General features: G+C 44.4%; 1 protein-coding gene across 3 annotated transcripts in view; it reads left to right on the forward strand.

Annotated features, from left to right (window-relative positions):
* Positions 1–9184: 9184 nt before the first annotated feature.
* b4galt6 (UDP-Gal:betaGlcNAc beta 1,4- galactosyltransferase, polypeptide 6) overlaps positions 9185–25677 on the forward strand; it is a 60123-nt gene continuing 43630 nt past the window's right edge. Inside the window, exon 1 of one of the 3 annotated variants that reach the window (XM_069922564.1) lies at positions 9185–9268. In XM_069922564.1, coding sequence (XP_069778665.1) covers positions 9220–9268 — 49 coding nt within the window. In that variant the 5' untranslated portion in view covers positions 9185–9219. Of the gene's footprint in view, positions 9269–12706; positions 12743–25677 lie in introns of those variants that run through there. The other 2 variants (XM_069922567.1, XM_069922566.1) reach the window with 2 other exon arrangements.

Raw genomic sequence — 25677 nt, forward strand, 5'->3', positions numbered from 1 at the left:
TTGAATTTGGCTCATCAGAATTGAACAACACTTTTAACAAACATTTCTTAGATTGCATTGAATTCTCCCAGCAGTGTTGAAATAGATTTTCACAACATTTATTTGACTAGTCCATACCTTGATGAAAAACTCAAGCCTGAAACGTTGGTTATGTATTTTTGCTGCTTAAAGTACACTGTTTGTCCTCCTGAATTTCTCCAGCATTGTGTTTTTACTTCATCCACAATGTCTGCAGATTTTCGTGTTTTATCTCTGTGACTAGTTTACCCTGCATTGAATTCTCTCCAAATCAAAGGAGTAGTCATGGATACCTTCATGGGTCCCAGCTACACCTGCCTCTGGGCTTTGTGGAGCATCCATGCTGCAAGCCTACACAAGCAAGATGCATCAACTCTTCTTCCGGTCTATCGACAACTACCTGCGATGAGCTTGTCAACTTCATCTTCTTTGCAGTCAACTTCTACCCTGATCTCAAACTCACCTGGTGCATCTTTGATAACTCTCTCCCCTTTCTGGATTTCTCTGTCTCCATCTCAGGAGACAAGCTTTCCACTGACATATACTACAAATGCTCCAACTCTCACAACTACCTGGATTACACTTCCTCACACCCTGTCCCCTGCATGGATTCCATCCCCTTCTCTCAATTTCTCTGACTACGCTGAGTTTGTTCCCAAGATGAGGTCTTTCAGTCCAGATCTTCTGAAATATCTGCTTTCTTTCACAAACATGGCTCCCTCCACCACTATCAACTCAGCCCTCATCCACATCTCTTCTATTTCCCGCTCATCTGCCCTGGCCCCCTCTGCCCCCAGAAGCAGCAAACATAAAATCCCCCTTATCCTCACCTAACACCCCATCAGCCTCTGCACCCAACACAAGATCCGCCAGAATTTCTGGCACTTATGACCAGACACATTTTTCCCTCTCCTCCCATCTTGGCCTTCAGCAGCGACAACTCCCTCCGCGATTCCCTCGTGCACTCATCCCTTCCCACCCATCGCACTCCCAGCACCTTCCCCTGTGCCTGCAGGAGGTGCAACACTACACCCACACTTCTTCCCTCACCAAACAGACCTTTCCAGTGTAGAATCAGAGAACTTATTTACTGCATCCAGTGCTCCCTTTGTGGCATTCTCTACATCGGAGAGACTAGTCGCAAATTGGAAGATTGATCTGTTCACAACAACAGCAACCTCCCAAAAGCTAACCATTTTACTTCCAAGTCACACTCCCACACGTATATCTGTCCATGGCCTTGTGCATTATCCTAACTATACGACCCGCATATTGGGGAATCTCTAGCCAGATGGCATTAACCTTAGGCTCTTTTAAACTGTAGCCCCTGGGTAGCCTTCCTGGGACCCAGGTGTGATTACTGAGGAAGCACCTGTGAAACTGCAGAGGGATTGACCCATTAAATCGCCAACCCGGCAATTTAAGGAGGAACCCACTCACGCACTCCAGCTCCTATTGTCTATTGTAAGACATACTCACAGTCCTGCAGGTCCTTGGGTACATTGGTCAATAGACAATAGGAGCTGGAGTAGGCCCTTCGGCCCGTCGAGCCAGCACCGCCATTTTACAGATCATGGCTGATCACTACCATCAGTACCCCTTTCCAGCCTTATCCCCATAAGCCTTAACTCCTTTGCCCACTAGAGTCTTAGCTAACTCTCTTTTGAACATAATCAGCGAATCTGCCTCTACCACCCTCATGGTGCCGTGCCAGGATGGTAGAGTCGAGCCAGGCTGCTGACTCTTTCCCTCAAGTCCATAGAGAAAGGCTGGTGCATTGTCTTGTTGTTGGCCGGGGATGGTGTGAATTCTCCTGGGATGAACAGTGGAGCTCTGTAAACTAGTTCGGCTGATGAGGTGTTGAGGTCCTCCTTGAGTGCAGTGCATATCCACAGTAGTACCCACGGTAGTTCATCTGCCCAGTTGGGTCAGTGGAGTCTGGCCATGAGCGTAACCTTGCGGTGCCTGTGGAAGTGCTCTCCCAGTCCGGTTGACTGCAGGTGGAAGATCGTTGTATGGTGCAGCTGGATGCCCCACAGGCTGGTGAGATTAGACCACAGGCTGAAGGTGAACTGAGCTCCCCTGTCAGTCGTGATGCAGGAAGGCAGTCCAAACCATTCCACCCAGGATGAGATGATGGCCCTGGCGCCCGAGGTCGTGCAAGTGTCTGCCAGGGGTCTGCCTCCTGCCACCTGGTGAAATGATCGACTATCGTGAACAAGTAGTGGAAACCTGAGATACTGGCAAGGTTCCCACTATGTCCACATGGACGTGGTCAAACCTTCGCTCGGCGGGCTGTATTTTGGCCGTTTGGGACTGTGTGCACACCTTCGCCCATCCACTGACTTGCTTCTGTAAACCATGCCACACGTACTTGCTGGCCACCAGCTAGACCGTGGTGCTGATGGATAGGTGCGCCAGCCCATGGATGGAGTCAAAAACTGATCGTCCTCAAGCCGCCGGAACAGTAGGTTTGACCTCTCCGCTGGCCACATCTCACTGGAGGGTGAGGTTACCCGCGCCCACTGGGATGTCCCAAAGTTGTAGTCCGATATGCTGTTCTGTACTGGGACATCTCCTTGTCCTCCTGCTGCTCCTCCGCCAATACCAAGAAGTCCACTCCTTTCGACAGCATGTGTATACTCTGCTGGGACAGTGCATCAGCCACCACATTGTTTTTTCCAGAGACGTGCCTCTCATCCGTGGCGTACTCAGAAATGTACGAGAGGTGATGCCATTGGCAGACTGACCAGGGGTCCAAAATCTTGGCCAGGGCAAAAGTCAGGGATTTGTGATCTGTGAAGGCCATGAATGTCCTTTCCTCAAGGAAGTACCTGAAATGGTGGATGGCTAAGTATAGTTCCAGAAAGCACTATACTCTAGCTCTGGGGCATGAACATGTTTGCTGAATAAAGCCAGTGGTCACCAACTTCCTTTGATCTGTTGCTGCAGGACTCTGCCGATTGCCTTTCCCAAAACATCCACCATCAGTATCTGCCCTGAGGTGTGCTAGGAGTGCGGTGCTTGCCAGGGCTTCCTTGACCTTTACGAAGGTCTCTGCTGACTCCTCGCCCCATGTAACGTTCTTTGTTTTGTCCACCATTCAGGCAAATAATGGCTGCATGATCTGGGCTGCCGAGGGGATGAACCAGTGGTAGAAGTTGACCATCCCCATGAACTCCTGCAGTCCCCTGGTCGTCCTGGGCCTAGGAAACCTTCAGATGGCCTCCACTTTGCTGGGTAGCGGTGTGGCACCCTCCTTGGTTATCCCATGCCCCAGGAAGTCAATGGTCTCTAGCCTGAACTGGCATTTGGCCGGGTTGATGGTCAGTCTGAATTCACTCAGCCGGGTGTAGAGATTGTGGAGGTGCATTGGGTGTTACCTTGTCGGTCCTTACTTACCATAATGATGTCATCAAAGTAGACGAAAGTGCCATCGAGGTCTCAGCTCACAGCATCCTCCAACTGCTGGAAAGTCTGTGTGGTGTTTTTTTTTAATCCGAACGGCATCCGCAGAAACTCGAACAGGCTGAAAGGAGTTATGATGGCAATCTTGGGGCTATTATCGGAGTGCACCGGAATTTGATATCCCTGTACAAGGTACAAATTCGAGAAGATCTTTGCCCTGTCCAGGTTGGCTGCAAAGTCTTGGATGTGCAGCATGGGGTATTGATCCGGTGTAGTGGCCTCGTTGAGGTGGCGGTAGTCACTGCATAGTCTCCAACACCCAGTAGCCTTGGTCACCATGTGTAGGGGAGAAGTCCACGGGCTATCTGACTGCCTTACGATGCCCAGCTCTTCCAGTTTTTTTTTTAAACACCTTCTTGGCCAGTTGAAGGTTCTCCGTTGGTAGATGTCTCGCTTGAGCGTGGAGTGGCAGGCCCTGGGTGAGGATATGATGCTCCACCCCGTGCCATGGCATCACCGTGGAAAGCTGGGGGGGTGAGCATAGCCGGGAACTTGGCCAGGACCTTGGCATACTCGTCTGTGGATTGCTGTACGGAGTCCAGGTGGAGGGCCAGAAGCTTGGCGTCTTGGACGGGGGCAGTCTGGAAGGTCTATGCGTGGACCAGTTGCTGGCATTTTATGTCCATAAGGAGGCTGTGGGGATGTAGGAAGTCTTCTCCAAGGAGCGGTTGCTTCACTGCTGCCAGCGTGAATACCCATGAAAAGATTCTGCCACCCAACTGCAGTTAGACCTTGTGGCTTCTGTAGGTCTGTATGGTGCTGTTGTTGGCAGCCCTCACCGTGGCGCCCGCTCTGTTCCTGGTGTCCTGTCTTGATGAGGGCAGGATGCTGACCTCCATAAGGAAGTGTCCATAAGGAAATGTCATCCGGGCTGGTGGTCCCAGACATACAGGAGGCTATCAAGTTGGCAAGCTTCCATGACCATTAGCAATGGTTCGCCCCGGTGTTTCCCTGAAACGTGCCGAGAACCTTGCAGCAGCGGGCTCCGGAATCCCATCGCTGGAGATAGAAGCACCACTGTCCATTAGGGTCGCTCCCTCTGGGGGGCTGCTGCTCTTTAGGTGGCTTTACCCTGGTTTGGTGACAGGGCCTTGCAACAAGACCCATGGACACCTAGCACTCTCTCTTCTGCTTCCATAGGACATCCACTCATGCAGCAACTTTCCAGGGGTCGCTGAAGTCAGCATCTGCTAGTATCAATTGGACGTCCTCAGGTAGCTGTTCAAGGAAAGCCTGCTCGAACATGATGTAGGGCTCGTGTTTTCCAAGAAGTGCCAGCATCTCGTTCATGAGTGCCGAAGGGAGCCTGTCCCCTAGCTTGTCCAGATAGACCAGATGTGCTCCTCTCTCACACCGTGACTGCTAGTGTTATCTGGACGTCCTCAGGTAGCTGTTCAAGGAAAGCCTGCTCGAACATGATGTAGGGCTCGTGTTTGCCAAGAAGTGCCAGCATCTCGTTAATGAGCGCCGAAGGGAGCCTGTCCCCTAGCTTGTCCAGATAGACCAGATGTGCTCCTCTCTCACACCGTGACTGCTAGTGTTAGCTGGACGTCCTCAGGTAGCTGTTCAAGGAAAGCCTGCTCGAACATGATGTAGGGCTCGTGTTTGCCAAGAAGTGGCAGCTTCTCATTCATGAGCGCCAAAGGGAACCTGTCCCCTAGCTCGTCCAGATGGAGTAGACGTGCTCCTCTCTCACGCTGTGAGTGCCCAAAAGTCTCGATGAGAAGCTCTTTAAAGGTGGTATAAGCTCCATCGGTCCGGCTCTTGGATAAAGTTGACCACTGTCCAGGTCTAAGTCTCCCACCACATGGACTCTGCCATGATCTGCTGGATCTGAAACTGTGCCTCAGCCTGGTTGATCCAGATGTGTGGCTGATTCGTCCAGAAGGTTGGCAGCTTGAGGACGACTGCGTGAATTGCTGCTGGCTTGCTCATCGTTGGGTCACCAATTGTACCTGTGCTCTACACGAAAGAACGACACTCGCAAGTTTTGCTTTATTAGGGCTCAAGCCCGACTTTTATATCATTAAAGTTCCTGCTGTTTGCCACGATTACTGACGTTATGTTCTGCATGCCAAAGCCGGGTTTTCCCGTGCAAGTGTACACCCTTTCATTACAATACCTTCTTCCCCAGTCTGTTGGCTGTACAGCGGGGCCAGCACCATTTTAGGGTCACTGGCCATTTAGGCTGCTTTAGCCGTTTGTCCGCCGGTTCACTTGCTGGAGCCAGTGCCACTGTATGGTCTGCTGCCTTTTGCATTGCACTTGCCGCCTGGAGCGCTGGCTTGCTGTGGCAGCAGGCTGCCACAAGATTTCGTTTGAATTGTACCTAGCCACACAGTCATGGTTGTAGAACGAGTCAAGCTGTGTGATCACATCCTTGAGGTGCGCCTGTGTTGATTGTCAGCGAGGAAAATACATTATTTTCAATTTGTACTGACTCTCCCTCCACAATAGCTCCCTGATCTACTGAAGGTGAACAAGAAATCTGCAGATGCTGTGGGTCTAGTGCAGTACAAAAACTGTTGGAGAAACTCAGCAGGTCTTCCAACATTCATGGGAAGTAAAAGGTCGATTGCTGTTTTGTGCATAGTGCCTGATCCACTGAATTACTTCAGCAGTCTCTCTTGCTCCAGATTCCATCATCTGCCTTTTGCGTCTTCATTTGTTCCCCACCCATGAGCCATTCACCTCTGTTTCCCAAGTCCAACCCCCTACCCATCATCCCTCACACCTATCACCTACTTGCCCATCTCGCCCCTTTCCCTCTTTATACCGCCTATCTTCATTCTCCTGATTCAGGGCCTCAACTTGAAATGTCAAAAATTCCCTCCACACTGCCCCCCACCACAATACACAGTTTGCTGCTCAATCTGCTGAGTTTACCAGCAGTAATATTTTTTAATGCTTGGTTGTGAAAGCTAGTTCTCCCTGACACCCATCTTCCCCCCACGCCCCCCCAAAAAAGATACCAAGCTATTTAAAAGGTGCATATCCCTGACCTCTTTTTGCACACTAATTCAGAAGACAAGCTCAAAAAGAGTACAGAAAGGAATGGGCCATGTGAAAGATCTTCATTCAGAAATGGCCCTTTTTAGCAGTGAAATACTTATGAAGTATAACCTCGCGCATTTATTTAAAACTGCTGCTTGGGAGAATTACTCTATGATATTAAATATATTCAATAAATTACTTCCGTTCATATTTTAAAATGTATTCGTGTTATTGACAAAAAAACTTGACAAGAAACTGATCTACGACCTTTAACTGGAGATTGAGAATATTTCTTGGATAGGTGGGTGTTCAAAGTTGAACGTTGGCAGGGTTTTAACAGTCCAAAATGGCGAAGTAAAATAAATTGTATAAAAGCTTTGGCTCAGTCTTGATGCTATTTTTGATTTGGTGATTGTAATCGAGCCTCATTTCAAACACTTGAGACATTATCCATGGTGATGCATAATTCACTGTATCTTCAGAAAATCCTCATTAGAAAGAAGTGTTAAACTAAAGCTTTATATGACTGCTTGGTTGATGTAAAAGATCCCATAATGTTGTAGGGTGTGATAGTGTTACAGTTGTTACTGGACTAGTAGTCAAATTTCTGAAGCTTTTGATCTGTGGATACAAGTTCAAAGTCTAGCATAGTGACCAGATTATGGTAAACACAAAATTACTGTATTGTTGCAAAAGCCCTTTATGCTTCGTGGAATGAAATCTCTTCCAAACCCACCAAAGTGATTGATCCTTAACTGCCTATTCAGTTCAGGTGCAATTATAGATGCACCCATTCAATTCATTTAAGATGCAAGAGCCCACAGATGCTGGAATCTAGAAATAAAATACTGGAGGAACTCAGCAGGTTGTATAGCATCAGTGGGTATGTTTTTAAACAAAATTGTGGGTGCACGGATTGCCTTGCCAGGGGTGGTGGTGAAGGCTGAAACGTTAGGGGCATGTAGGAGACTCTTGGAGAGGCAAATGGATGAAAAAATAGAGGGTTACAAGGTAGGAAGGGTTTTGTTTCTTTTCTAGGAATATATAGGTTGGCACAACATCAAAGACTGGAGGGCCTGAACTGTGCTATAGTGTGTTTTTTAAATTTAGACATGCAGCACGATAACAGGCCCTTTCAACCCACAGGCTCATGCTGCCAATTGTACCCAGTTGACCTACAACCCCTAGTACGTTTTGAATGGTGGGAGGAAACTGAAGCCCCCAAGGAAAACCCACGCAGACGCGGGGAGAACATAACATATAACATAACATAACATAACAATTACAGCACGGAAACAGGCCATTAGGCCCTTCTAGTCCGCACCGAACCAAACACCCCTTTCTAGTCCCACCTCCCTGCACAATGCCCATAACCCTCCATCATCTTCTCATCCATAGACCTGTCCAACCTTTTCTTAAATAATACGATTGACTCCGCCGCCACTATTTCTCCCGGAAGCTCATTCCACACGTCTACCACTCTCTGAGTAAAGAAGTTCCCCCTCATGTTACCTCTAAACCTCTGCCCCTTAATTCTTAACTCATGTCCTCTTGTTTTAATCTTTCCTCCTCTTAACGGAAATAGTCTATCCACATCCACTCTGTCTATCCCTTTCATAATCTTAAATACTTCTATCAAATCCCCTCTCAACCTTCTACGCTCCAAAGAATAAAGACCTAATCTGTCCAATCTCTCCCTGTACTCTAGATGCTTAAACCCAGGCAACATTCTGGTAAACCTTCTCTGCACTCTCTCCACTCTGTTTATATCCTTCCTATAATTAGGCGACCAGAACTGCACACAGAACACCAAATTAGGCCGCACCAACGTCTTATACAATCTCAACATCACCTCCCAATTCCTATATTCCATGCAATGATTGATAAAGGCCAGCATACTAAAAGCCTTCTTCACCACCCTATTCACGTGAGTTTCTACCTTCAGGGAACGATGTACCGTCTCTCCTAAATCTTTCTGCTCTTCTGTATTCATCAATGCTCTCCCATTTACCACGTATGTCCTATTCTGATTCTTCTTACCAAACTCCTAACAGACAGCACGGGATTCAAACTCCGGTTCTGATTGTTGGCGCTGTAAACATGTTGCGCTAACTGCTGCACCAACTGTGACACCCCACTTTCTATGTTTTGAATGGAAACTCTTTCGTGAGACTGTGGAAGTGCAGTATGGAAGACAGTTTAAAGAGTACTGGGTAGGATTGGTGAACTAGGAAGAGATGAAATCTGATGGACAGAAGTAATACCGGTCGATGGGAGAGAGGGCCAAGAAAAACAATCTGTTATCCAGTGTGGCATGGGTGACTCCAAGACAAAAGTTTCCATTGCTTGAATGTGACATTAAAGTGAGAATGGTGGTATCAAGGCCCTTCCCCCCCCCATCCCTCCCCCTTTCCCCCTCTCTCCCATCCCCCACCCCCTTTCTCCTTCCCCCCATCTTTCCTTCTTCTCCCCCTCCATCCCCTCACCCCCCTCCCCTCCTCCCTTATGCTTGAAGTAGAAGATGAGCTGTGGTCTTAATGAATGGCAGAATAGGTTCAATGGGCAAAATGGTTTCTTCCTGGGTGCTATATCTTTTTACTAAATTTCTCAAATGTGGCCTATATCCAAGTTTAAGTTTGTTATATTATACTAGGTACAGTGAGAAGAGTTCTTACACAAACAATCTAACAGCACCTCTAACATACTTACAGCAGTATAAAGCAGAAGAACAAAAGGCCAATGTCAGAACAGATGTCAATGCAGGAAAAGTCAATTTATACAAAGCAAGGTACGATTGCTTTGAGTTTCATTCAGGAGCCTGATACCCTTGAGGGAGAAATCTGTCTTTAAGCCAGTTGGTGTGTGATTGCACTTTCATGAGTCTTTTCCTCAATGGGAGGAAGGAGAAGTGTGTGTCTGAGGTGTGATGGGTCCTTCAGTATGTTGTCTGCCTTTCTGATACAGCAGGAGATGTCGATAGTCCATAGAAGTTTGTATGATATTCTGAACTACATTCACCATCTTCCGTGGCTCTGATTTTGAGCAGAACGACTTGAACTCATGAATAAATATTATCTGTTTGTTCTTTGCACCTTGATAATAGTTCATGCCTTGCTTTAAGTATCAATCTGTCCATTTTGTGTTGACTGGCATTATTATATACCAATGGTTCTTAACCTTGTTTTATGTTTCTCTTTGCTTTTTGTTACTAAGCTTCGTCATTGTCCCCAAACTGCCACTTTATGTATCAATGTTCTTTGAGGGAAAGCCATCCACGATTATATTATTGGAGAGCTATTCAAGGATGGTTATTATTTTAGTTTATAATTAGATACCATTGAGATACATTTTGTACTTTAATTTCTCCTTTTGTTACTTCCTTAACTGGAAACATTTGTTGTTGCTGTCAGTAGCAAAGCTGTTTCTTTCTCCCACTTCACATCTAACTTACTGGGTAGTCCTGATTCACTGTTTTTGTACATTTTAAATTGTTAAGTAACTTACTCATTTTCACCCCTGTGCAATAGACATGTCTAAAGAATGAGATTGACTAAAATAAGGTGTAATCCTCAGTCTGGCATGCAAGAGTCAGGCATGATATTAAGGCAGAAAAGAATTCAAGTAGGGAGTTAGAAAAGCAAAAGGAGCCATGAAATATCCTTGATGATAATGATTAAAGAGAACCCTAAAGAAATTTATGCTTGTTGTAAAATAAAAGCTAACTATGGAGGGGATTGAACCAGTCAAGGACAAAGCAGGGCAATTGTGCTTTGTGTCAGAGGAAGTGAGAACTAAATGAGTACTTTGCATTGGTATTCACCAAGAAGGAGGATAGTGAGTGGGAAGTTGGCAGGGGTGCACTGTTACCCTTTGGAGGCTGCTCCGGGCACTTCATGGGATGGCTCCAGCAACACCTTGTCACCATTTTTGGTGAGCTCCGCCACCTAAAAAAAATTAGCACTGCACTTTTTGAGGTTGGTCCAGAGATGAGAATGTGTTGAGGCATTTTGAGATAAGAGAGAAATAGTGCTGCATCTTTTGGAGAGGATTTGGGTGGAAAGGTCGCAGGGCCTGATGCAATGTTTCCCAGGTTATTGAAAAAGGAGGGGTTCTGGAAGATTACAGTAAAGCCAGTGTTGTTCATTTCTTCAGAATGTAAAATGGGGATAATCCAGGAAATTATAAGATGGTACGCCTTAAATTAGTAGTCGAGAAACTATTGGAAAAGATATTTTGGAGGATTTGTGCACATTCGGAAGGTAATGGCCAGATGAGAGCCAATCCGCAAGGTTTCATGCTGGGTGGGCAATCTTAGAAACTTTGAATTCTTTAAGGAGGAGTCTGAGGTGGGTGAGAGACGGGCAATCATTAACTTTTGTAAGACATTTGACGTGGTTGTCTGATTTGGAAGGCACATATGTATGGGATCCATGGTGATGGCTTGTGTTTAGATTTGGCTGGCTCATCATAGAAAGGGTAGTGATAGGAGGGTGTTATTTGGACTGGAAGCCCATGACCAGGGGTGTTCCCCAGGGATGAGTGTTGAAACCCTGTTAACTGTGATATCTAAAGCATAGATGAAGAGTAGATGAGGGAGTTACAAGTTTGCAGATGACACAAAGATTGGTGAAGTTGTGGATAGTCTAGAAGGCTATCAAAGAATATGGCAGTTAGAGAAATGGCAGATGGAATTTAATGCAGACAAATGTGAAGTGTTGCATGTTGCGAGGCCAAATGTAGGGGGAATGTATGTAGTTAATGGCAGGGCTGGGAGAATGTGCAGACTCTGCAGGCATCACTTAATGTCAGGATTAAATACTGGTCCTTGGAGCTGTAAGCCTGTAGCACTATTTGTTGTGCCACTGTCCTTTTATGGGTAAAATAAATTTCTGTTTTTCTGACATTTTCCAACTTAATAATCTGCTGGGTTTTCAGATCCAATGTCATGTCATCTATTAAAGTTTTGTTCTTAACAATGTGGAAGAACAGGGACTTTGAGGTCCAAATCCATATATCTCTCAAGGTTGCCACGCAGTTGATAGGGTAGTTAAGAAAGCCTTCATTGGTCAGAGGATTGGAGTTAAGGGTTGTGAAGTAATGTTGCAGCTCTAGAAAACTCTGATTGGACCACACTTGGAGTATTGTGTTCAGTTCTGGTCACCTCATTACTGGAAGGATGTGGAAGCTTTGGAGAGGATACAGAGGAGATTTACCAGGATGTTGCCTGGATTGGAGAAAGTGTCTTATGATGCAAGGTTAACAGAGTGAGGGCTTTTCATTTTGGAGTGAAGAAGGATGAGAGGTGGCTTAATAGACATCTACAAGTTTGAAAGACATTGATAGTCAGCCAGCACCTTTTTACTGGGGCAACAGCAGCAAATACCAGAGAACATCTGTACAAGATGAAGGAAGGAAGGTTTAAGGGAAACATCAGGATTAAGGTTTTTTTTTACATGGAGTAGTTGGTGCCTGGAATGCCTTGCCAGGGGTGGTGGTGGAGGCTGGTACATTCAAAAGACTATTAAAGTTTTGTTCTTAACGATGTGGAAGAACAGAGACCTTGAGGTCCAAATCCATATATCTCTCAAGGTTGCCACGCAGTTGATAGGGTAGTTAAGAAAGCCTTCATTGGTCAGAGGATTGGAGTTAAAGGTTGTGAAGTAAAATGGAGGGTTATGGATGTGAGGTAGGGAAGGGTTCAGTTGTTAAGTTGGTTTATATAGGGTGGCACAACATTTTGGGCAGAAGGGCCTGTACTGTGTTGGAATGCCACTAACAAGACCTCAAATTCAGCTCTTTTTGCATCATAAGTAACTTCAGTTCTCAAAGCAATGCCTGGCATAAAGAGCTTATCAGCTTTTCATTTACAAAGGTCAAAGTCTTTCTCACTCTCAGATGTTTCTCTCACCTGATGTCTATTGTGAAAGCTTCTGACCCTGTATTTTAAAAAAAATCTCTTACAATTCTCTAAACTTTCCAAGATCCGCCACCAGATCTTTGAATGTCCTCATCCAGCTAAATTCTTAATTATCATTCCTAATTCAGTGACATTAATAATTACCTAGTTCCTGGAGCCATTACAAAAGTGCTGGTCACTGTTTTAATACCAGTTCTCTCATCTTTTCAATACTATTCAGCTTTAATCATTTGTTCCTCTTCCAAATTTCTGATATGTTAAAGTCCATTTTTCTTGCATCATGCATCGTAGGATGACTTTTGTGATATTCAAGCAATACGAAGAAAGCTGTCATCAAAATCACTGGTAATTACCATGGTGCTTTAACTGTTCTGCAGCTTATGTAAACAATTAATTCTGTGTGATGCTACTTCTACCCAAGTTATCTTAAGTAAGTCGTTTTGTCTATTGTGAATGGGAATTTATTTTTATTGGATTTCTCCTGTTTTTTGCTTATATCATTCAATTCTCTCTTTAAAAGGATTTGTGGTCAATTTCCTAGCTTCTGCCAGAGAATATTAAAATGCAGGTGTCCTCAATGCATAAATGTTTTTCTACCATTTTCCCTTTAATATTGGTCAACAAAAGCAATGTATCTTAACTGTGACAGACACTAATGTTGCACTTTTTCACATTTTTAGAAAGTTTTCCAAGATTCCTTGTAAAAATACAATTCAGATACAACATGGGATACAACATTATAGATAGAATGTTTCAATTTGACAAGATGTGGGGACTATTCATCGATTATCATGGTTGGAAGATGGCTAAATGCTTCAGAAATTCTGTCTAGTGTCTGAAGGTCGCTATTCAATCCATATCCCCACAATTTTTGCCGGTTAATCTTGATTAGGAGTTAGATTAGCTTTAGTTTTAGGTTGCTTTTGTTTTCTGAGTGGCAGGTGGTGACCAGTGGGGTGCCACAGGGATCTGTACTGGGACCCCAGTTGTTCACAATTTACATTAATGATCTGGATGAGGGGATTGGATGGAATCTCTCCAAATTTGCAGATGACACTAAGCTAGGAGGGGTTATGTGCGCGGAAGAGGGGGTCAGGAAGCTCCAGTGTGATTTGGATAAATTGAGGGACTGGGCAGATACATGGCAAATGCACTACAATGTGGATCAATGTGAGGTTATCCACTTTGGTAATACAAACCGGAGGGCAGATTACTATTTGAATGGCAATAATTAAGAGATGGGGAAGTGCAGAGAGACCTAGGGGTACTTGTACATCAGTCTCTGAAGGCGAGCATGCAGGTACAGCAGGCGATTCAAAAGGCAAATAGTATGTTGGCCTTCATATCAAGAGGGTTTGAGTATAGGAATAAGGATACCTTACTGCAGCTGTACAGGGCCTTGGTGAGACCCCACCTGGAGTATTGTGTGCAGTTTTGGTCACCTTATCTAAGGAAGGATGTTCTTACAATGGAGGGAGTGCAGAGGCGATTCACCAGGCTGATACCTGGAATGGCAGGAATGACTTAGGAGGAAAGATTGTGCAAATTGGGATTGTACTCGCTGGAGTTTAGAAGATTGAGAGGGGATCTCATAGAGACGTATAAAATTCTGGCAGGACTGGGCAGAATGGATGCAGATGGGATGTTTCCAAGGATGGGAAAATCCAGAACCCGGGGCCATGGTTTGAGGATAATAGGCAAACCATTTAGGACCGAGATGAGGAGGAATTTCTTGACCCAGAGGGTGATGAATCTGTGGAATTCATTGCCACAGAGGGCAGTAGAGGCAGGTTCATTAAATCTATTTAAGAGGGAATTAGATCTGTTTCTTCAGTATAAGGGTATTAAAGGTTACGGAGAGAAGGCGGGGACGGGGTACTGAACTTTAAGATCAGCCATGATCTCGTTGAATGGCGGAGCAGGCTCGAAGGGCCGAATGACCTACTCCTGCTCCTATCTTCTATGTTTCTATGTTAAACTCAATGAAAAATATTTTAAAAAGCGAATGGGAAAGGCAGTTACAACCTGGTCTTGAATATTGATCATGTTCTTCCTCGAGGCTGATGCACTTTGCTTTCATGCCTTTCTTTACAAACCCCTGTTCATAATGATCTGAAAACACGATTCCGTCCTATTTTTAAACTGACCAACCTCACTGCTGAAATAATATCTGGAAAATAGTGTTGCTAATAAATGGTTCAAATAGGCCAGTTGGCCGTGGCCAAGGGAAGTCATTTGAGGTAAATCAGAATGTATTGTCATGAACATGTCACCGGTTTGTTGTTTTGCGGCAATATTAAATGTGTAAATATTGCTTTAAATTACATTTAAAAAATAAATTAATGCAAAAGAGAAGGTGAGGTCGTATCTACCATTGCCCGTCCAGAAATTTGATAGTAGAGGGGAAGCTGTTTTTGTGTCGCTGGGTGTTCGTCTTGTGAAATACAACGTGTTCACAAGCACTACTCTGGAGACAGTCTTAGAGAACAAGTATGATTTTATTCGGGTCTGCAGAACCAGGTGTCTCTTTAGTCCCAAGACACACCGGAGGTCCAGAATCACCACTCTTTTGTACAGTCCCGCGCTCAACATCACCACACCTCCCTTTAGTCTTTTCCAATCAGAATTTCAATGCCTAACAACCTTCCCCTTTTCCCTCTCATCCCTGCAAATACCACACAGTCCCTCCCTCATCATACATCGCATGTTATGTTAATCAGGCAGTCTCGTCATTAGGTGCGTCTAAGTTAATATTCCTGTCTTCATTAAGCAAGCGCAATGGTTACGGTGGGGTACCCTAGGTCACAGTGCTAGTCCAAACCAGACTCCTTTATCCTTGAGGCTTCTGATAAGAAAGTGGCCCACTAGTTAGAACTCTCTATTCTCAAGCTCTAATCTACATATTTCGCATTCCATCGCCTTTCACAGAATGGTGCTAGTTTAATCATCTCCAGCCATTTTTCACAATCCATCCCTTTTCTTTTTACCATGTATTTCAAAATTAAACTATATTAGCATAGCTCCTCAAATTGTTGAAGCGTACGCTTAATTTATCGCCGTTCATCTTTTACAGGCTTCAATACCATCTGTCATACACTCGTGACAGAGTAAATTAATCTAGTGATGATACATCGTAGAATGGCCAATCCAACAAACAGATCCACTAGGATTATTAAACTGTATATAGCAAGGTGAATAAACCATTGTCCCCAACCTCTGAGACTCCAGTCTGCTCATGTCCACCCCCCCCCCCCCCCAAAACAGATCCCTTTCTGTACGTGTTTCCTGCCTCTCTGATCTTTTCCCTATACTCATTAATGTGGGAAGCCACGTCCGAGATATTAGTTGATGCATCTGGGATATCTGTACAGCATTCAGAGCCAATTAAAGCGCAAGTCCCCCTTTCTCTGCCAAAATGAAATCAAGGGCCATGCAGTTTTGGAGGGCTGTAAGTCAAAAGGCCTGGACCTGGGACTCTACCTCCCCAAGCACAGGTTTATTATTTACCTGATCCTCTAGGGTGGCTACTAACTCTTGGATCTCCAACCCAGCCCGCGGAGTCCCGTACACTGGGAAAAACATCCACAGAAGGCGGTCACCCTCAGTCACCTGACGTTTACTTTGCGCATGTGAAAGAACTGGTGCAGGCAACTGGTCAAGGCCGCGAACATGGGGAATTAAGTATGCAAGGTCGCAACATCCGCTCCAGCCCTTAAGCTGGCGAGTCAAGACAAAGCCTTTTGATCGATTCCAAGAGTAAATTTGGCGTCCACACACCCAATATGTGCCATTAACAGGCTGAGGAGTCCGCAATTGGGTCACCGTCCAATTCTGCGTACAATTGGAGACTCCTAGTTGGTGTGGAGTGGACTGATTTATATTCCAGAGACAGGTCATATTCTTATGGCCCACCTCAAAGGGAAACACCACCCCAGACTGGGTAGTGACCGACTTGACTGGTTTCGGCTGCAAGAACCAACCTTTAAAAGCATCCCCTAAAGTCTCAGAGGTTCGGTCACGATTCCTTCTGGTGTTTAGCAAAGTTAGTGCACAGTTAGTGCATGTTTGAGTTCAACATGCAAAACTATGATATGTAATGAATCGTGTGTTCAGGATGATTACTGTATTTTGGTTGGTGAAATGTTATTACCAGTGCCACAACCCACATTCGAAGCCAGTGCAGTCTGTAAGGAGTTTGGGTCCTCTCTCTGAGCCTGTGTGGGCTTTCTCCGGGTGCTCTGGTTTCATCCCACCTTTCAAAAGAGTGCACGATGGTAGGTTAATTGGGATATTTGGGTGGCTGGATGGACCTGTTACCGTATTAACTTTTTTTTAAAAAATCATTGGAAATGAGGGGTATTTTATGTTGCATAAATTTTTAATTCTAAATGACAGCACAGATTATTGATCTGTGTGTGAGACGGTAGTGTTTGGGAGCAAGCTACAGAACATAGAACAGTGCAGTGCAGGGACTGGGCCCTTCATTCCATTGGTCTCCATTATACATGATGGCCAAAGTCAACTAAAGTCTGCTGCTTGCACATGTGCCATCTCTCTCTGTTCTTTCCCTATTCATGTCTACATAGATACCTCTTAAACACAACTCTTGGCAATTCATTCTAGTATAATGTATATACATTAAATTTATCTCCAGCGCATTTCACTTAAACCCCCCACCCCCTTCTCAAATGCATGTCCTCTTGTAATTGACATTTTTACGCTGGGAGGGATTCTGACTGCCTACCTTATTAATGTTTCTCAGAATTTTATAAACTTCAATCAAGTGCTTTATCGAACATAGAACAATATGTGTATTGACAACAAATTCCATATTGTCAAAAGTCTTCTCAAATCCAGCTAAGGGATCATTCACAGAACATTTTGCTTTGGAAGCGGATCATACATGAAGATGATCCTTTCTGGTAATTGAGCTTGGCGGAAGCTTTCAAGTTCACTAATTGCATCCTGAATGATAAATGAATGGGAGATTTGTAGGGCGACCCAAGCCTTGCATTAGAAGTACGAGCAACATCCTTAACTACGTGCTTTGTTAACCATGAAGTTGATGTGGCATGATTAGCTATGAATTTCTGACCTCCCAGTGGAGCTGTGAATTGAGCTAGCTTCATTTAATAACGAGGGTCATTTTTGCAATTGGTTCTGACTAGTTTTGGGGGTGATCAACTCATTGCGGACTTTTTTTGTGAGAATTTGTGTCAGGTACACAAGAACAATCAATGTACAGATTCAATGAAATTCTACCTTGCTTCAGCCATGCAAATATGCAAGATGCATCAGCAATAATAGATTAATACTGACAGTGGTACCATTTAACTTTCATATTACAACAGGCAAATCAAATTTAAAGTATAACTCAAAATTAACAGCAGCTTCCTGATGGGAATCTGGCACAGTCGTAACTCCAGTCATAATCCCCTAAAAAGGACTCCGGCCACAATAAGATTCAAGCTTTTTTTTTGTCATGTAATAAATCTGAAAATGTGATATTACCCAAAATTTCTTTTAGTCTACCATAAGCAGACAAAGATTCAACATCAGTAAAAATTGCCCAGAGTCCCTTATAGCCAGAGAAAGAAAAGCAAAAATCCTCCCAGAGTCTCTGAATGTCCATGGCTTCACCTCCAGCACTCCTGCAGCCTCCGCAGCCCCAGAGCCTTCAGTGCGAACCATCAGCAACCAGACACGATCAGGAAGCCTCCAGCACTTCTTGCATCCTGGTTCAATACCCGGTACCCATTCAGCCAGTCACGAGCATCCCGCAACTTGCGTGTGTTCCTTGCCTCGAGCACAAACAGCCCCACTGCCTGTGTGTTCTTCAGACTCAGAACTCCTCACTGATCGGACACCAAGGTCACTGTACTGTGGGTCATCTCCTCTGCTTCTCCTGGCTCCAGTCCCCTCTATCGCTTTTGCCACAGTCTCCCTAGTCGCACCTGACTCTGTTGCCAAATTTAAAGACTTGAGTACAAGCCAGAGTTATCCCTGTCAGTATAATGACATCAATCAACTTGGAAATTTAAACCTTCGCCTGAAATGTATAAAGATAAAATCCTGTACTAAAACTGTATTTTTTTGTCAAATGCCATTGTTGAAGATTTCTGCACCATGACATCATTCCAAGAAATTCTAAAGAAAAATGGATACTTTGAAAGAAAATGGCAACTCAGATGAATTAAGCAAATTTAGTCTCACTGCATTGTTGAGGTCTTTCATGGCTTGGTTCAGCATCATGCTGAAGAAGATAGTAAAGAGGGTTGGTGCGAGGACGCAGCCTTGCTTCACGCCGTTGTCAATGGAGAAGGGTTCGGAGAGCTCATTCCTGTATCTGACCCGACCTTGTTGGTTTTCGTGCAGTTGGATAACCATGTTGAGGAACTTGGGGGGGCATCCGAGGTGCTCTAGTATTTGCCAAAGCCCTTTCCTGCTCACGGTGTCTAAGGCTTTGGTGAGGTCAACAAAGGTGATGTAGAGTCCTTTGTTTTGTTCTCTGCACTTTTCTTGGAGCTGTCTGAGGGCAAAGACCATGTCAGTAGTTCCTCTGTTTGCGTGAAAGCCACACTGTGATTCTGGGAGGACATTTTCGGCGACACTAGGTATTAGTCTATTAAGGAGAATCCTAGTGAAGATTTTGCCTGCAATGAAGAGCAACGTGATTCCCCTGTAGTTTGAGCAGTCTGATTTCTCACCTTTGTTTTTGTACAGGGTGATGATGATGGCATCACGAAGATCCTGAGGCAGTTTTCCTTGGTCCCAGCAGAGCATGAAAAACTCATGCAGTTTGGCATGCAGAGTTTTGCCGCCAGCCTTCCAGACCTCTGGGGGGGATTCCATCCATACCTGCTGCTTTGCCACTTTTCAGTTGTTCCAATGCCTTATATGTCTCATCCTGGGTGAGGACCTCATCCAGCTCTAGCCTTAGGGGCTGTTGAGGGAGCTGGAGCAAGGCGGAATCTTGGACTGAGCGGTTGGCACTGAAAAGAGATTGGAAGTGTTCTGACCATCGGTTGAGGATGGAGATCTTGTCGCTGAGGAGGACTTTGGACTTGGGGTGAGGGGCCGTACACAGCCTTTAGAGCCTCGTAGAAACCCCTGAAGTCGCCAATGTCTGCGCTAAGCTGGGTTCGTTTGGTGAGGCTAGTCCACCACTCATTTTGGATCTCCCGGAGTTTGCGCTGAAGATGGCTCCCTCTTCAATCTGAGGTGCCTGCAAGCTCACACCAAGACACAAGAGCAACTTGTCCGTGAACTACTCTTTGCAGACGATGCTGCTTTAGTTGCCCATTAAGAGCCAGCTCTCCAGCGCTTGACGTCCTGTTTTGCGGAAACTGCCAAAATGTTTGGCTTGGAAGTCAGCCTGAAGAAAACTGAGGTCCTCCATCAGCCAGCTCCCCACCATGACTACCAGCCCGCCCACATCTCCATCGGGCACACAGAACTCAAAACGGTCAACCAGTTTACCTACCTCGGCTGCACCATTTCATCTGATGCAAGGATCAACAAAGAGATAAACAACAGACTCGCCAAGGCAAATAGCGCCTTTGGAAGACTACACAAAAGAGTCTGGAAAAACAACCACCTGAAGAAACACACAAAGATCAGCGTGTACAGAGCCATTGTCATACCCATGCTCCTGTTTGGCTCCGAATCATGGGTCCTCTACCGGCATCACCTACGGCTCCTAGAACGCTTCCATCAGCACTGTCTCCGCTCCATCCTCAACATTCATTGGAATGACTTCATCACCAACATCGAAGTACTCGAGATGGCAGAGTCTGCGCAAGCATCGAATCCATGCTGCTGAAGACCCAACTGCGCTGAGTGGGTCATCGCCTTCCCAAGATCGTGTTATATGGCAAGCTCTCCACTGGCCACCGAGACAGAGGTGCACCAAAGAAGACATACAAGGACTGCTTAAAGAAATCTCTTGGTGCCTGCCACATTGACCACTGCCAGTGGGCTGATCTCGCCTCCAACCATGCATCTTGGCGCCTCACAGTTCGGCGGGCAGCAACCTCCTTTGAAGAAGACCGCAGAGCCCACCTCACTGACAAAAGACAAAGGAGGAAAAACCCAACACCCAACCCCAACCAACCAATTTTCCCTTGCAACCGCTGCAACCGTGCCTGGCTGTCCCGCATCGGACTTGTCAGTCACCAACGAGCCTGCAGCAGACGTGGACATACCCCTCCATAAATCTTCGTCTGCAAAGCCAAGCCAAAGAAGAAGAAAGTCTCACTGCAGGATGTATAAAACCAACGAACATAGTGATCTCAATGCAGTGCTACTATCTTCTACAAATCAATTACCACAAAAATTGTTCAAGCTTTAAAAAAAAAGTTTTGAAGCAGCGTGAACAGTTGGATTATGGCAGGAGTTATAATTAGGAAAATTTGGAATTAACAAAAGTTGAACCAAATGGGTAAGCTATCCAGGAGATGTGGGAATAATTATTTCCCCACCGAAGGCAAGTTCTACATCAGGTGAAGGGTCTGTTAAAGACGAGCTGAAGCAAGACGTGTCTTAAAAGCATTGTAGAAAGCTCAAGTGGTGTTAGATTTCTACAAGAAGAAAGGAGTGCTAGAAAAGCAGTCTAGTGGTGAACAGCAACTTGGGGAAAGCAGAAGACCAAACTGAAGTTGAAAACGGCTTAGCAGTTAGTGCAACACTATTACAACGTCAGCAACCTGGGTATGAATCTGTCGCTGTCTATCAGGAGTTTGTATGTTCCACCCATGACCGTGTAGGTTTCATCTGGGTACTTCAGTTTCCTCCCACTTACAAAAGATGTTCTGAGTTAGAAGGTTAAATGGTCACATGGGCATATTTGGGTGGTCGTTTTACCATGCTGATTCTGTAACAGATCTCGTTGGCGAGCCCTGTGCTATGCAGCCTACTCCAGTTTTGAAGACAGATGCTGCAAAAAACTGATGGAAAACTGTGAATGGCGTTATAAAGCAGCAGCCACAGTTATTACAAAAAGGGACTTCTAGTGCCTCCATTGTGCTCGACTGGGACTGCATAGTCACCTTCATGTCCACAGATGAACTGCACAACAGCGTGTCTTCTTTGAACCAAAGGATGACCATTATTTATCTCTAAATTAAACTAAACTGTTGGAAGTATTCAGGCAGCATCTGTGGAGGCAGTGGGATGATTGATCTTTCACACTGAGACCCTGCATCAGGACAGAAAGTATTAAGGAGAGATAGCTAGTATGCAGGGGTGAGGCAATAGATGGGATCAGATGAGAAGGGAGAGATGGGCAGATGGATCTAGGTGGGTGAAGGAGGGCAGTTGGGGAAGATGGGCTACAGTGCAAGAGACATACCAGGAGAAAGAGAATGCAAGAGGTGGAAGATTTGGGCAGGGAAAGTTGGAGGTAGAGACAGGAGGTGATGTGGAACCAGATGAGGGAGAGTGATGGGCAGAAGGAAGCAGGTGAGGAGGACAGTGAAATTTGGTGATTGGGGGTGGGGGAAGGAATGGATATTCAATGTTAATACAATTTTTAGCCCAGCCAGGAAAAATAAGGGAAGCTGTTTTTCAAGTTTGTGTTTGGTCTTGCCTCAGCAATGAAGGCTGAGAGTTGGCATGGCGATGTGGGAAGGGGAGTTTAAATTGTATGCCATGAGGAGAATGTGATGACCTTTGAAGAATGAATGTAACTGTTCCGCAAAACAGTTGCCCTAATGCCTGCCCTAGCCTAGTTCAACTTGCTAAAATGCTACACCTTCCACTTAAACAAATAAAATTGCATCTGCCATTCCTTGGCCCTCTTGCCAGGTTCCTCATTGTCCACTATACCACCAGTTTTGGTGTCATTTGCAAACTGCCTGAGGTTTAACCATGCTGCCTATATGCTTGTCCAGATTGTTGGTATACAGTGTATGAGAAACAATGGTGGATCCAGTGCTGATCAGTATAGCACAATTCAAGTTTTGTATCTGGCCTCCAGTCTGGTAAAAGAACCTTCCACTGACACCTTCTGCCTCCTGCCATCAAGCAAATTCGGTATCTGATTGGCCAGTGCTAGTATATCCCTTATTATATGCTATAGGTCAGGGAATAAAGTCCTAACCTATTCAACCTTTCCCTTTAACTCTAATCTAGTCCCACCAACATTCTCATAAATTTTCTCTGCTTTCTTTCAATCTTACTGATAACTTTTTCTGTTGGTGCATGACCAAAACTGCAAACACTACTCCAGATTTGGCCTCACCAGTGACTTGTACAAGATCATTTCATTCCAACTCCTGAGTAAAACATGAAATTCTGCAGACACCATGACTGAAGTAAAAATAATGCTGGAGTAACTTAGCAGGTCAAACAGTGTGCTTTATATAGCAAAGACAAAGATATATAACCAACGATTCAGGCTTGAGCCCTTCATTAAGAGATGACAAAATGTAGACAGGTGCTTGAACAAAATGGTGGGGGGGGACAGCACAATCCCACAAGGAGGAGGTAATAGGTGGATAAGGGAGGGAGGGCGGGCACACCTGCAAACAGGGCAGGGGAATAGCTCGTGGATGGAGAGGGAAGGGGTTGGAGAGATGGAGGAAAGAAAACAGAATAGGAAGGGAGCAAGAATGGGGAGTAGGCTAGCGGAAACCGGAGAAGTCGATGTTAATGCCATTCGGTTGGAGAGTGCCCAGGCAGAAAATTAGGTGTTTCTCCTCCAAGTCCTGCATTGATTTATGATGGCAATGTGCCAAAAGTTCTCTGACCCGATCTGCCTGTGATGCCACTTTCAAACCATTTTTTTTTTAAACTATCTTTTTCTTCCTGAGCCTCCCGACAATGGAAACATTATCAAAAGCTGAATTTGTAATACTTCAATCAAATCTTCCCTGTAATCAAAAACAAGTCCAGATTTCTCATTTCTCCTTGAAAGGGCTTTGGTTGATTCTTTCTAAAAAAAAAAATCTCCTCTCTATTCTCTCCCAGACCTTCCAGTTTGGAAAATTAGTGAACATAACATGATATTGCTGCGTATGTTTAATCACCCAAGATCAACAAGAGATCTGGTGTAGACCAGCTAAAGGGCAGTGAACTGAAATGAGAGGCTTGTTTATCGACATGTATCTTATACACATGATAAATAATCAATTGAACTCTAATAGTACCTTATTCAGCCTTGGCATTTTCAAGGTGAGCTTGGTGACCATGCAACAGCCTTGAAGTGGGGTGCCAAGAAATGTAACATTACTCCCGATGATCCCAAGCTACATTTTGTTTTTTATATAATCTAATTGCTTTTGTACTTCATGCTTTTATAAAGCCAAGATCTACTATAATTTATAAACTCTCTTCAATGTATCCTATCCGTTTCACAGATTTGTTTGTTTCCAAAGCCTGTCCCTTGCTGCATTGTTTCATCTGTCATGCTTCTGCCCATTTCATGAGTAAATTTTCAACATCCTGTTTCAAAGATTAATATTCATAGAACAGTAGTACAGCCCACAATTGCTGTGCTGACCATAATGTCAAATTAAACCAATCCCATCTGGTTGTATGTAATCCATATCCCCCGGCCCCATTTTTGGGTCGGTAAATTATAGGTCTGCATATCATTGTGTGCTGAAGGGCCTGTACTGTGATGTTCTATTCCCTGTCTATTCATGTATGTCTAAAAGTCTCTATCATATTTACTTCCATCCTTTACCTGGCCACTTGTTCCAGACTCAACTCTATGAAACAACAACCTGCCGTGAACATCTCCTTTAAACTTGCCAGTAATTTTGATGATTTTCATGGTAATGGTACTACTTGGATGACTATAATTTCACCTTAAATATTGATGTACCTGCTTAACCCTCCACCACCACCTTTGCTTTAGAAATGCAATATTCAGCTCTATGATTCTATGTAAATGAATATTAAACATTTAATGAAAATCAACCGCCGAAGTTTAAATTCCGTCATAAAGTGCAGAAACTGTCTTGCAGTTTTGCTCTTTCAAAAATGTTCCTAATTTTAAACTCTCCGACCGTTTTTAATTTGGGTTCTGAGGATTTTGGGGTTATGAACATGATGTTTATGGTGGCGCCAGGAGAGACTATTTCACCAATCAGGCATTTACTTCTGAAAACCTTTGATCGAGGCTTTTGTTGCTGGAGAAGGAACTCTTACTGATCTTCGTCCATCTGTGGTGCAATACTTGAATATTCCTCTTCTATACCAGAACAATGTTCAATCAAATCTTAGATCTTCTAGTAAATCTGGTTTTCATGATTTCTGAAATTACAGAGACAAATTCAATTCAATCTTCACGATTTTCATGCTCAGTTGCTTTCACTCGTGTATTTTTCTTTTAAAGAATTGAGATTAAGTTGGCCAAATCTGTCAGGTTGCTCCTTCATGGGGCTTGTCAGACTGGCAGGCTCAGCATTACTTGAAAAAAATACTTCTTGAATCAGGTTCGGCGTGATGCAAGATTTGAAATCCCATCAATTTCAATGAGGATTGAAGGGCAAAGGATTAGAAATTAATTTTTTTGTAGGTTATTTCATTTCTCTAACTTTTTAAATTATTTTCAGGTACGTTCAGTGATAAACATTTGTAAAAATAAATTAAATTTCAACAGCCTTTAAATATCAGATCTATAAAATTATGAAACCCCATCCAGCCCTTAAAGCTGGGACGGGGCTTTGCTAACTGTTCAAGGCATTTCAAGAGGCTACAGTACTGAACTCTGATTGATACACATTGGCAATGCAACCATTCAAACCAGGGAAGTCTCAGACTTCTGCACAGCCAAGAAAGATTGGGCCTAATGAAATGCTGTATATTTGGAGGAATTATTTGATTGCAGGGTAAAAACTTTTTTTGAAATAGTAGGGAAGGCAGCAACCAAGTATAGGGGCAAATCCTCACCTTGACAAGGGGCAAATCTCAGGTAAAAGCAAATTTTGAACAAGCTGATTACTTCTCAATGCATTTTCCTATAGTGGCAGTGGCATATCATTACAAGATGTTGCCTATGGTTTTAAGGTCATACTATCCAGTGGACGATAGATGGTTCAGTAACACATTTTTATGTGCCACTCTGAGGCAAGAACATGGTACCACAGTAATTGATCCTGAAACGTGAAGAACATTACACAAAGCGCTATTGCAATGATATTAGATGAAAACATTTTTATCAAAAAAAATTCAGATTGATGCTTAGTTCTACTGGCAATACCTGTGGACAGGACAGTTGGTGTAGCAGTTTGCACGACGCCTTTACAGCGCCAGTGATTGGGACCAGGATTTGA

The sequence above is a fragment of the Narcine bancroftii genome, chromosome 2, assembly GCF_036971445.1.
Source record: "Narcine bancroftii isolate sNarBan1 chromosome 2, sNarBan1.hap1, whole genome shotgun sequence".
Lineage (NCBI taxonomy): Eukaryota > Metazoa > Chordata > Chondrichthyes > Torpediniformes > Narcinidae > Narcine > Narcine bancroftii.